Consider the following 12,260-nt stretch of genomic DNA (forward strand, 5'->3'; position numbering starts at 1 on the left):
CTTGAATGTCGATCCCTTTACTGTGACCTCGAGGAGACCCTGGACTCAAACTCCAAACCACACCTCATTCCTCTTAAAAGCACCTTGAATTGATACCTCACTCTTATCCTCAAACATTGCCTGTTCACATGCCCCCCTAACCTCGCTCCATACATGTTCCTCAGTTTCCCCTAAGCTACCCTGAATGGTACCTTTCATTATAAACCTAAGTTATCTCTGCCTACCTAAACCTCACTCTGTGAACCCCATCAGTTGTTTCCATAGGACATTGGTATGTGGACTTTAATTATAGTTGGCTATAGAGAGATCCAGCAAGGGCTCGTCTATCAATGACCCCCACTCCTGTCTAAACAGTCCTATGAATATCTCCTTCTGTTTTTCTCCCCTTTTCCCCTCACCTGTCCCCCAGGATCCCTCAGAATTGCCGTATCGCCGGCTCCCTGTCTGTGATCCTGTTGGTGTTCCTGTTGACGGCGGTGCTGGTCAAAGTGGACATGAGCCCTCTCCCCTTCTTCTGTTTCACCATGATCAAAATTATCTGCATCAATTGTAAGTGGACCCCACCCAAACTACGAGACTCCTACCTAACATACCAAGCTCACACAGTTCAACTCACTCACCTTCACACCATCTGCTATGGAGTTGTCTTGTTTAAAGTGGGATGTTAAACAGCAGGGATACGCTCTCCTGTTGGTTTGATCCTGGCCCCCTGATACCTGATGAGGACCAGCTTCTCTGACAGTCCAGGTTCCACTAGAGGGGAGGAGAGGGTGACCCAGTTGGAACACTTTGATGTTGACATCCACACTCTCCCTGTAAAGACTTCCTGTCTGTCTATACTAGGAAGACGGGTGAATTAAATCATGTTTATTATGTGAAACAACCCCTGTGGTGATCTCATTGGTTTTGCTTTATTTTTCTTGTGTTGCTGATATAAACCTCTTGCCCTCCTTTGTGTTTACATGTATTACTCCCTCCTATATCCAACATCTGCAATCACTCATTCCCTCTCTACTTTGACTTAATTACATTTTTTCTCTCCCCAGCGTTTGGGGCAGTGCTGCAGGGCAGTTTGTTTGGCCTGGCTGGGATGCTGCCGGCCTCCTACACTGCACCTATCATGAGTGGACAGGGCCTCGCCGGGACCTTCGCTGCCTTCTCTATGATCTGTGCCCTGGCCAGTACGTCTGACACACACTCAAAACACACACATCACTGCTCTCAACACTTTCCATACCACTCCCACTCCCACCAGGTCCATATCCCAGGATGAGAATAGTAAGCACTTCCAGGTCATAACCCTGTATTCTCTCTGTGTGTGTTTAGGTGGCTCGGCCCTACAGGACAGTGCCTTTGGCTACTTCATCACAGCGTGCGTGGTCGTCTTCCTGGCCATCCTGTCCTACTTCGCTCTGCCCAGAATGGTGAGACCTCAACTAACACTATTGACCCCTACTAGTGTGTTCTGCCTAATGGAATGCTCTGACCTCAAAATGCTAGTTCACTCTGTCAGACAAGTTGTCATTGGCTCAACAATGTTATCTGAGGGAAGCATTTAGTAGTGTGTAGCATTGTATAGCCTCCCTGGTCTGTATCCATAATGTGTCCTTACATGCAGCTATAAAAAGAGATGCAGTAACCTGATAATAGTATGTTGGGGTGTTAACCCCCATGTCCTGGCTAAATTCCCAATCTGGCCCTCATACCGTCATGGACACCTGATCCCCAGCTTCCACTTGGCTTCATTCATCCCCTCTCCTCCCCTCTGTAACTCATCCCCAGGTCGTGGCTGTAAAAGCGAATAGTTCTCAGTCAACTTAGCTGGTAAAGTAAGGGTAAGTAAAACATGTAGGTTGGCAAAGGTGCTGATTTTTGATAATTTCTCTCCCAACCTCGCAGGACTTTTTCCAGTACTACCTGGAAAGTAATGGATCCAGGCCAGCCGGCGGAGATGAAGAGAACAAGATGGACCTTTTGAAAAAAGGTGCAGATGGAATGTAACGTTGAGAAATGTTTCTCATTTGCTGTCTAGTAGTGTACTCTGACTCTGCCCAGGGGTCACTGGGTTTATACTACAATACATAATTTTCTTGTTTATCTATGCTCTTTGACCTAATTCTCAGTGCTTTTCTTCCAAGTTGTGCATTTCTCTTGCATCTCTATCTGTGTAAAGCTAACAGCAAAAGGGGATGTTAAAGATGGCGCCGACCGAGATGGCCGCCTCGCTTCGCGTTCCTTGGAAAATATGCAGTATTTTGTTTTTTTATGTGTTATTTCTTACATCGGTACCCCAGGTAATCTTAGGTTTCATTACATACAGTCGGGAGGAACTACTGAATATACGATTAACGTCAACTCACCATCGTTATAACCAGGAATATGACTTTCCCGAAACGGATCCAGTGTTTTGCCTTCCACCCAATACAATGGATCTGATCCCAGCCGGGGACCCTATGCGACGCCGTAAAAGGGGCAAACGTAGCGGTCTCTTGGTCAGGCTTCGGAGACGGGCACATCGCGCTCCACTCCCTAGCATACTACTCGCCAATGTCCAGTCTCTTGACAATAAGGTTGATGAAATCCGAGCACGGGTAGCATTCCAGAGAGACATCAGGGATTGCAACGTGCTCTGCTTCACGGAAACATGGCTAACTCAAGAGACGCTAACGGAGTCGGTGCAGCCAGCTGGTTTCTTCATGCATCGCGCCGACAGAAACAAACATCTTTCTGGTAAGAAGAGGGGCGGGGGGGTATGCCTTATGATTAACGAGACGTGGTGTGATCATCATAACAACACACAGGAACTCAAGTCATTCTGTTCACCTGATCTAGAACTCCTCACAATCAAATGTCGACCGCATTATCTACCAAGGGAATTCTCTTCGATCATAATCACAGCCGTATATATTCCCCCCCAAGCAGACACATCGATGGCCCTGAACGAACTTTATCTGACTCTTTGTAAACTGGAAACCACACACCCTGAGGCTGCATTCATCGTAGCTGGGGATTTTAACAAGGCTAATCTAAAAACAAAACTCCCTAAATTCTATCAGCACATCGATTGTGCTACCAGGGCTGGAAATACCCTAGATCATTGTTATAATAATTTCCGCGACGCATATAAGGCCCTCCCCCGCCCCCCTTTCGGAAAAGCTGACCACGACTCCATTTTGTTGATTCCAGCCTACAAACAGAAACTAAAACAACAAGCTCCCGCGCTCAGGTCTGTTCAACGCTGGTCCGACCAATCTGATTCCACGCTTCAAGACTGCTTCGATCACGCGGATTGGAATATGTTCCGTATTGCGTCCAACAACAATATTGACGAATATGCTGATTCGGTGAGCGAGTTCATTAGGAAGTGCATTGACGATGTCGTACCCACAGCAACGATTAAAACATTCCCAAACCAGAAACCGTGGATTGACGGCAGCATTCGCGTGAAACTGAAAGCGCGAACCACTGCTTTTAACCAGGGCAAGGTGACCGGAAGCATGACCGAATACAAACAGTGTAGCTATTCTCTCCGCAAGGCAATCAAACAGGCTAAGTCCCAGTACAGCGACAAAATCGAGTCGCAATTCAACAGCTCAGACACAAGAGGTATGTGGCAGGGTCTACAGTCAATCACGGATTACAAAAAGAAAACCAGCCCCGTCGCGGACCAGGATGTCTTGCTCCCAGACAGGCTAAACAACTTTCTTGCCCGCTTTGAGGACAATACAGTGCCACTGACACGGCCCCCTACCAAAACCTGCGGGCTCTCCTTCACTGCAGCCGAGGTGAGTAAAACATTTAAACGTGTTAACCCTCGCAAGGCTGCAGGCCCAGACGGCATTCCCAGCCGCGTCCTCAGAGCATGCGCAGACCAGCTGGCTGGTGTGTTTACGGACATATTCAATCAATCCTTATCCCAGTCTGCTGTTCCCACATGCTTCAAGAGGGCCACCATTGTTCCTGTTCCCAAGAAAGCTAAGGTAACTGAGCTAAACGACTACCGCCCCGTAGCACTCACTTCCATCATCATGAAGTGCTTTGAGAGACTAGTCAAGGACCATATCACCTCCACCCTACCGGACACCCTAGACCCACTCCAATTTGCTTACCGACCCAATAGGTCCACAGACGACGCAATCGCAACCACACTGCACACTGCCCTAACCCATCTGGACAAGAGGAATACCCATGTGAGAATGCTGTTCATCGATTACAGCTCAGCATTTAACACCATAGTACCCTCCAAACTCGTCATCAAGCTCGAGACCCTGGGTCTCGACCCCGCCCTGTGCAACTGGGTCCTGGACTTCCTGACGGGCCGCCCCCAGGTGGTGAGGGTAGGTAACAACATCTCCACCCCTCTGATCCTCAACACTGGGGCCCCACAAGGGTGCGTTCTGAGCCCTCTCCTGTACTCCCTGTTCACCCACGACTGCGTGGCCATGCACGCCTCCAACTCAATCATCAAGTTTGCGGATGACACTACAGTGGTAGGCTTGATTACCAACAACGACGAGACGGCCTACAGGGAGGAGGTGAGGGCCCTCGGAGTGTGGTGTCAGGAAAATAACCTCACACTCAACGTCAACAAAACAAAGGAGATGATTGTGGACTTCAGGAAACAGCAGAGGGAGCACCCCCCTATCCACATCGACGGGTCAGTAGTGGAGAAGGTGGAAAGTTTTAAGTTCCTCGGTGTGCACATCACGGACAAACTGAATTGGTCCACCCACACAGACAGCGTCGTGAAGAAGGCGCAGCAGCGCCTCTTCAACCTCAGGAGGCTGAAGAAATTCGGCTTGTCACCAAAAGCACTCACAAACTTCTACAGATGCACAATCGAGAGCATCCTGTCGGGCTGTATCACCGCCTGGTACGGCAACTGCTCCGCCCACAACCGTAAGGCTCTCCAGAGGGTAGTGAGGTCTGCAGAACGCATCACCGGGGGCAAACTACCTGCCCTCCAGGACACCTACACCACCCGATGTCACAGGAAGGCCATAAAGATCATCAAGGACAACAACCACCCAAGCCACTGCCTGTTCACCCCGCTATCATCCAGAAGGCGAGGTCAGTACAGGTGCATCAAAGCAGGGACCGAGAGACTGAAAAACAGCTTCTATCTCAAGGCCATCAGACTGTTAAACAGCCACCACTAACATTTAGCGGCCGCTGCCAACATACTGACTCAACTCCAGCCACTTTAAAAATGGGAATTGATGGAAATTATGTAAAAATGTACCACTAGCCACTTTAAACAATGCCACTTAATATAATGTTTACATACCCTACATTACCCATCTCATATGTATATACTGTACTCTATATCATCTACTGCATCTTGCCATCTTTATGTAATACATGTACCACTAGCCACTTTAAACTATGCCACTTTATGTTTGCATACCCTACAGTACTCATCTCATATGTATATACCGTACTCTATACCATCTACTGCATCTTGCCTATGCCGTTCTGTACCATCACTCATTCATATATCTTTATGTACATATTCTTTATCCCTTTACACTTGTGTGTGTATAAGGTAGTAGTTGTGGAATTGTTAGGTTAGATTACTTGTTGGTTATTACTGCATTGTCGGAACTAGAAGCACAAGCATTTCGCTACACTCGCATTAACATCTGCTAACCATGTGTATGTGACTAATAAAATTTGATTTGATTTGATTTGTGTGACAGACAGCCCAGCACAGAAGAGGCCGGTGGTCAGTCTGACAGAGGAGGAAACCAGGTCCACCATATCTGTGTTTGCCATCTTTAAACGGGTAAGGTAGCGGCACAAAGATGATATAAACAAAGTAGTCCTCCCAAGTGAGGGAATTGGTGGTGGGGCCTAAAACCCACCACCGATGTCCTGATGTTGTGGTCTCCTGTAGATCTGGGTAATGGCCCTTTCTGTGTGCTTCGTGTTCACCATCACCATCGGAACATTCCCTGCAGTCACAGTTGACGTCAGGTCCACTGTGGCCGATGGGGGAGCCTGGGGTGAGTCTCTTAAGGGAAAGTCTTTATTGACTGTGTTTTGCTGTATTAATGGCTTGTGAAAAGCCAGAGACCAGCATACTGGCTCATAGCAATAATCCTCTCAAAACTGGCAAGAACAATGCCGAACATCTGCCTTTGCGATTTTGCTGTAATGGGTTCCAGTATTGATTTAAGAGCCTGTGAGAACTATAGTCTTATTCGCCATGCGGCTGTGGCTGTTCCTTTGTCTCCACAGATAAATACTTCATCCCTGTGTCGTGTTTCCTGCTCTTCAACGTGATGGACTGGGCAGGCAGAAGTCTGACGGCCGTGTGTATGTGGGTGAGTCTGAAGTCCTGAGCATTTTGCACTAACACTGGCTCAAACCGACAAAGGTTTGTTGGTGTAGATTCCCACCTAACATCTGTGCTCCCCTGAAATGGTTTCCCCTGGCCTGAGCAATTGTTCCCCTTGGCCGACTTCTTTGCCGTTTCACTGGATGTGGAGTTGATCAGAATGTCTTGGCGTCTCATCACTCTGAAAGGGGAGACAATTAGACTGACGACTCCCATGACAACAGTATCATACATGATGACACAACAAATTAATTTCTGGCTTTTGTTTAAAAATACCATCTCAAATGTGTTAAATCTAAATATTTAGCCCAAATCTGATCTGGATTACTGCCTGATGATGTCATGGGGTTGTAACCCTCTCCACAGTTGAAAACATATTGCCGAGACATCAATCGTTCTGAATTCTCTGGAAAATCTGGAGCAGAACACTTTGATGTGTAGGCCAGTGGTTTGTATTGGAAAAAAGCCCTTGTGTTTTTAGGATGAAGAGGTTGTGTGACTGCTGAAAGAAGTGTGTTCCACTGGATGTCATAAGGTGAATGCACCAATTTGTAAGTCGCTCTGGATAAGAGCGTCTGCTAAATGACTTAAATGTAAATGTAAATGTAAAGTGTGTTTGGAGGGGTAGGTGAGGAGTGGCTCATGGTGACACTGAAGACCCCCTATTGATTTGGACTAGTTTCCTGTTGTAAATAGATCACATGACTGGGGCTGTAACAGCTCCCAGTTCTGGAGTGTGGGATTCACTGGCTGAGAAGTTGCCATAGAGATAACAAGTAACTGTCAAAATAAAGGAAACACTGACATAGTGTCTTAATAGGGCGTTGGGCCACCACGAGCCAGAACAGCTTCAATGCGCCTTGTTATAGGTTCTACAAGTGTCTGGAACTCTCTTCCACAATAAATTCCATAATTTGGTGTTTTGTTGATGGTGGTGGAAAACGCTGTCTCAGGCGCCGCTCCAGATTTTCCCATAAGTGTCCAATTGGATTGCGATCTGGTGAGTGACACACACACACACACACACTTTAAATGCCCTATGCTTCTTTGAGACCCCTCTTTTGACGTCACCGAGATCTCTTCTACCCATGGTAGCCAAAATAATGGGGAACTGGGCAATTTTATACATAATGTTAATTGCTTAATTAACTCAGGAACCATACCTGTGTGGAAGCACCTGCTTTCAATATACATTGAACAAAAATATAAATGCAACATGTTGGTCCCATGTTTCATGAGCTGAAATAAAAGATCCCCAAAATTGTTCACGTTATTTTATGGACAGTCATGCTACGGACAACGAACACAATTGCATTTTATCGATGGCAATTTGAATGCACTGAAATACCTTGACGAGAACCTTGAGGCCCATTTTTTTTTTGGGGGGGGGGGTCTGTGATCAACAGATTCATATCTGTATTCCCAGTCATGTGAAATCAATAGATTAGGGCCTAATGAATTTCCTCTCATGAACTGTAACTCAGTAAAATCTTTGAAATTGTTGTGTTATATTTTTGTTCAGCATTCTTTGTATCCCTCATTTACTCAAGTGTTTCCTTTATTTTGGCACTTACCCTTAGATGGTGTTATATTTCATTCTGTGGGTTTCTATTTAATTCTACCTCAGCTCCCCCCTTCCACCTCAAACCTATGATTACTGTATAATATAATGATAGGCTGAGTACACAGAGCACTGTTACCTTACAGTACATTCAGTTGGATAGAGGTTCATTCCTTAAATTCTGATTAAGTGTACATTTGCATTGCGATCCATTTCTATTAAAGGAAATTGCTTTAATTCACTACAAGTTGGCTACCCTCATAAAGTCCGCAGAAAACGTGGACGGAATCACAGAATCCCGACATTAAAATGAACAAAAACTTTTTTTATTTTATTGAACTCAGTAGGAAATCAAATAAATGTATTGAACTTATTCGAAAATGTATTAATTTGCCCAAGGTAATAATAAGATATTAACAAAATGCATCAGTAATTCGTATTTTCCTGCAACTTTCTGAACCGGCACAGGAATACCCGTCTGTGTGTGCGCAGTGCGCGCTTATGTCTACACTTTGTCGCGCCGTTAGTGATGGTGCTAATGATAACCTTTATTCTGGTAGAGATGGAAAGGCTTTCCCAAAAACCTGAATTAAATGTTAACTACACAGTAGCCTATGCCTGCCTGGCAGAGTATCATGATTATTTACGTCAATCAAGTAAGTGGCTTTGTTTTGCAAACTCTGCAATCACATGAGCGCTACAGAAACATTGCTAACCAAACAGTCTCTTGCTGGGGCAGGGTTGAGTTAAAGGGTAACTAAACCCCAAAATGACTTTCTTACATTTCTTCCAGACCTCAAAATTTGTCTCCTGATATGGTTGTGGACCTGGATTTTTTTTTATTAAAGAAGTGTGATTTTGAGAGCAAAAAACTTGGAAAAACAAAATTGAATTTTGGGGTGGAAAACTAAACAACAACAATGTTTTAATTGATTTCCTAGGGCCTTACCAATTGAAAGAATCAAATCCAATGCCATTAAGCTTGGCCAGGGGTGGTATAGTTTAATTATTTCACTGAGAAAATGTTTAGGTATCTCGTTATACAGCACTGCATTTTATTAGCTTAGCTCCGTGGTAAAGCGTATAGTAGGCCCTATATTATGTAACTGATTTTATTTGCTAGTTGAGAAGATCAGATGATTTCTCTTGTTTTCTCTGAATTATGTTACTCATGGTTTCATTTGAAAGTCATTGCAGAATTTTGTGAGTTCACTGGCTCCTTGTCTAAGCTCTTTATTGGAATGTGTGTGGGTTAATATATGATGGAGTGGATCTGTATTATAATGTTGACGTGTACTGAGTCCTCTTTTGTCCCTTCAGCCTGGTAAGGACAGCATCATCCTGCCAGTCATGGTGGGTCTCCGTGTGGTCTTCGTGCCTCTCTTCATGCTGTGTAACGTCCAGCCCAGGAACTACCTGCCCGTGCCGTTCGCCCACGACGCCTGGTACATCCTCTTCATGATCTTCTTCTCCTTCAGCAACGGCTACCTGGCCAGCCTCTGCATGTGCTTCGGACCAAAGTAAGGCCATCGCCAGTGGCTAATACGGCATAGTTCTCAACCCCCTGGTTCCTCAAATTGAAAGCTGACAGTAATTGTAGTCAGTTCTCAAGCGGTACGCCATAGAAGGGAACCATAGCTTGCCGGTTCCTGCAAACACATGTTGAGAAACACTGTACTACCACAGGCTACTCACGACAAAGACATTGCACTGTTTCATCATGGTGTGTACAGTCCTATTTTCTCCTCCTAATCATGTTGTTTTGTCCCTCCTGTGTTTCCATACAGGAAAGTGGCACAACACGAAGCGGAGACAGCCGGCGCCATCATGGCCTTCTTCCTGTCTCTGGGTTTGGCTCTGGGAGCAGCCCTGTCCTTCGTCTTCAGAATCATTATCTAGACCCGAAACACCCCCTTCTAACCAACCTGCCGTGGAGGAGATGATGAACTTTTCTCTGTTAATTGTTTTGTTCTTCTCACACGGGAGCAACGCTAGAACACTAGGAAGCAGCCAGCCTCAGTCTGTGCTTCCCCTCCTGCCACTGACTGATGTTACGCTTTCATTATGAAAGAATGCAAAGTTCATCTAGTTCAGCTGCCTATGTTACTGCTCTCATATCTTGTTCTAGTTGCCAATATCTATAATGTCTCTCTCATCCTCCAAGAACCATGGTGGAAAACAGGAGCTCTCCACTCAAGGGATAATTTCAGTTTATTGATCAAAATGCCACTATGAGCCATTTATATGGATTGTGAAACTACCCGACTTATGTCTTGGTGTGTGTTATTATTGAATTGTATGGGCATTCTAGTTTAGAATGTTTTAAATCTCAATGGAGTTTTACCAGCATACGTCAGTGTGTAAATGTTCATTGTGGTATAGCCTTGCCATGACATGTAAAGGAATTTGAAAAGCTTTACCACAGTGACATGTAGCTATTAATTACATGTGTTGTGCCAACGAACGGTGAGGGTAGGAGTTTGTAAACTCACCTCATTTGTTCTGCCAGTTTGTGCCATTTTTGTGAGTTTTATCATCAAAATATTTTGTACCAGATCTAGTTTTGAGTGCCATATTTTAAAACCGGATTGGCACAAGTTAAGTTCGCCTGGTTCGTATCAATCAGGTTTTTATGAAGAAAAAATAAATGCAATGTGCCGAGGGCTTTAAAGTACGACTAAATATTTTGCTGTGCGAACTTTTTAATTAGGGAGCACCAGGGCAACAAACATCTCTGTGTGTTCATAATTGTAATAAGGCTTTGCTGTACCGTTGTTTCCCAAGCGCATAATCGTTAGCGTCATGCTTGCACCATTACTACAGCAAAAACTGCTAGTTTCTAGCCCAAACAGTTCGAAAGATCTTTGACCCATATTACTGGTGGAAAGTTCTCTTCCTGTAAAGGATTGGAGGGCTGCATTTTATATTCATAAACTGCTCTAAAACTCTGTGGGCCATGTACCATTTGTTTTACATTTTGTTCAGTTATGGTTGTTACCTCATTAGCCAGCTAGCCAGCCAACAACCTGGTAACTTGACCAGTATAGCCAAACATTTGGGGGCATCGAAAGGATAGCTTTTTCAGGAGTTCAATGATCATAGCAAAGAATGAATGGCCGATCTCTTACACCTCATCACAAACTTGACGTTTCTAAAGAGACTGTGTACAATTTAATGTAATTCATCTCAATAGAAAAATTGTGCTTTTACATACTGTAGAAGCCTCTTTCCACAAATAACTTTTATATTTCAATGAACAGATGTATTTATATGGTTACATACTGGGCACTAGGTAGCCTAGCTGTTTAGATCGTTCGGCCAAAACCAAAAGGTTGCTAGTTCGAGTCCCTGAGACTATAAGTGAAATCTGTCCGTGCCCTTAAGGCACTTATCCAGAGTGACTTAAAGGAGCAATTATGGTTAAGAGCTTCTGCTAAATTAAAGGTCAATGTGCTTCAGACTTGGCAAGAATTCATATTGGCTAGATCTCAAATTATATATAGAAATGTTCTGGTGCACCTAACTTCAAGTTGGGAGCACCAGTGCTACTGATGAATATTATTTTAGTGCCCTGAATGTGCCTTTTAAAGTTGCAATTGACTTATTTTTATTACCCATTCTCCAATATGCATCCTATTAAGTCGTTTGCATCCGAACAGCACAATGTGTCTTCTCATCCTGATTTGAAATGAAATTGCAACAAGCGTTAGACTTCTTTTTAAGCTTTGTTATAAAATTGTCCAGTCTGAATTTGTGTACAAAATAACCTTGTAGAGCAGTTGTTGTATTTTGGGGCTCCCGAGTGGCACAGCACCTCAGTGTTAGGTGTCACTACAGACCGTGGTTCAATTCCAGGCTGTAACACAACCGGCTGTGATTGAGAGGGCGGCGCACAATTGACCCAGCGTCGTCCCGTTTTGGCCGTCATTGTAAATCATTTATTCTTAACAGACTTGCCTAGTTAAATAAAAATGATTATATTTTAAATGGCAGAGTAGTTGTGGTCTGATAAGAGCTGACTTTGCCCTTTGCAGCAGCAGCAACTGACTATCTTAATAATTTCCGCTCCGTTAGAGGATGTGTGACAATCCTACCGTCAGCCTGGACAAGGACATCCCTTTTCAGGGTCTTGGGATAACGCTCTCTGTCTACTCTTACTGCATACACATGTAACGGATGTGAAATGGCTAGCTAGTTAGCGGGTACGCGCTAGTAGCATTTCAATCAGTTACGTCACTTGCTCTGCAAGGGCCGCGGCTTTTGTGGAGCGATGGGTAACGACGCTTCGTGGTTGACTGTTGTTGATGTGTGCAGAGGGTCCCTGGTTCGCGCCCGTGTCGGGGCGAGGGGACGACGTAA

At 44.8% G+C, this 12,260-nt stretch overlaps 1 protein-coding gene across 9 annotated transcripts in view; it reads left to right on the top strand.

The window, feature by feature from the left end:
* slc29a1a (solute carrier family 29 member 1a) overlaps positions 1–10,849 on the top strand; it is a 71,557-nt gene extending 60,708 nt beyond the window's left edge. For all 9 annotated transcript variants that reach the window (XM_055902719.1, XM_055902721.1, XM_055902716.1 and 6 more), the window contains 9 exons: positions 410–549; positions 1,047–1,181; positions 1,327–1,424; positions 1,900–1,984; positions 5,700–5,785; positions 5,897–6,005; positions 6,241–6,326; positions 9,222–9,421; positions 9,689–10,849. In XM_055902719.1, the coding sequence (XP_055758694.1) occupies positions 410–549; positions 1,047–1,181; positions 1,327–1,424; positions 1,900–1,984; positions 5,700–5,785; positions 5,897–6,005; positions 6,241–6,326; positions 9,222–9,421; positions 9,689–9,800 (1,051 nt within the window). In that variant the 3' untranslated portion in view covers positions 9,801–10,849. The remainder of the gene's footprint in view (positions 1–409; positions 550–1,046; positions 1,182–1,326; positions 1,425–1,899; positions 1,985–5,699; positions 5,786–5,896; positions 6,006–6,240; positions 6,327–9,221; positions 9,422–9,688) is intronic.
* The last annotated feature ends 1,411 nt before the right edge of the window (positions 10,850–12,260 follow it).

The sequence above is a fragment of the Salvelinus fontinalis genome, chromosome 37, assembly GCF_029448725.1.
Source record: "Salvelinus fontinalis isolate EN_2023a chromosome 37, ASM2944872v1, whole genome shotgun sequence".
Lineage (NCBI taxonomy): Eukaryota > Metazoa > Chordata > Actinopteri > Salmoniformes > Salmonidae > Salvelinus > Salvelinus fontinalis.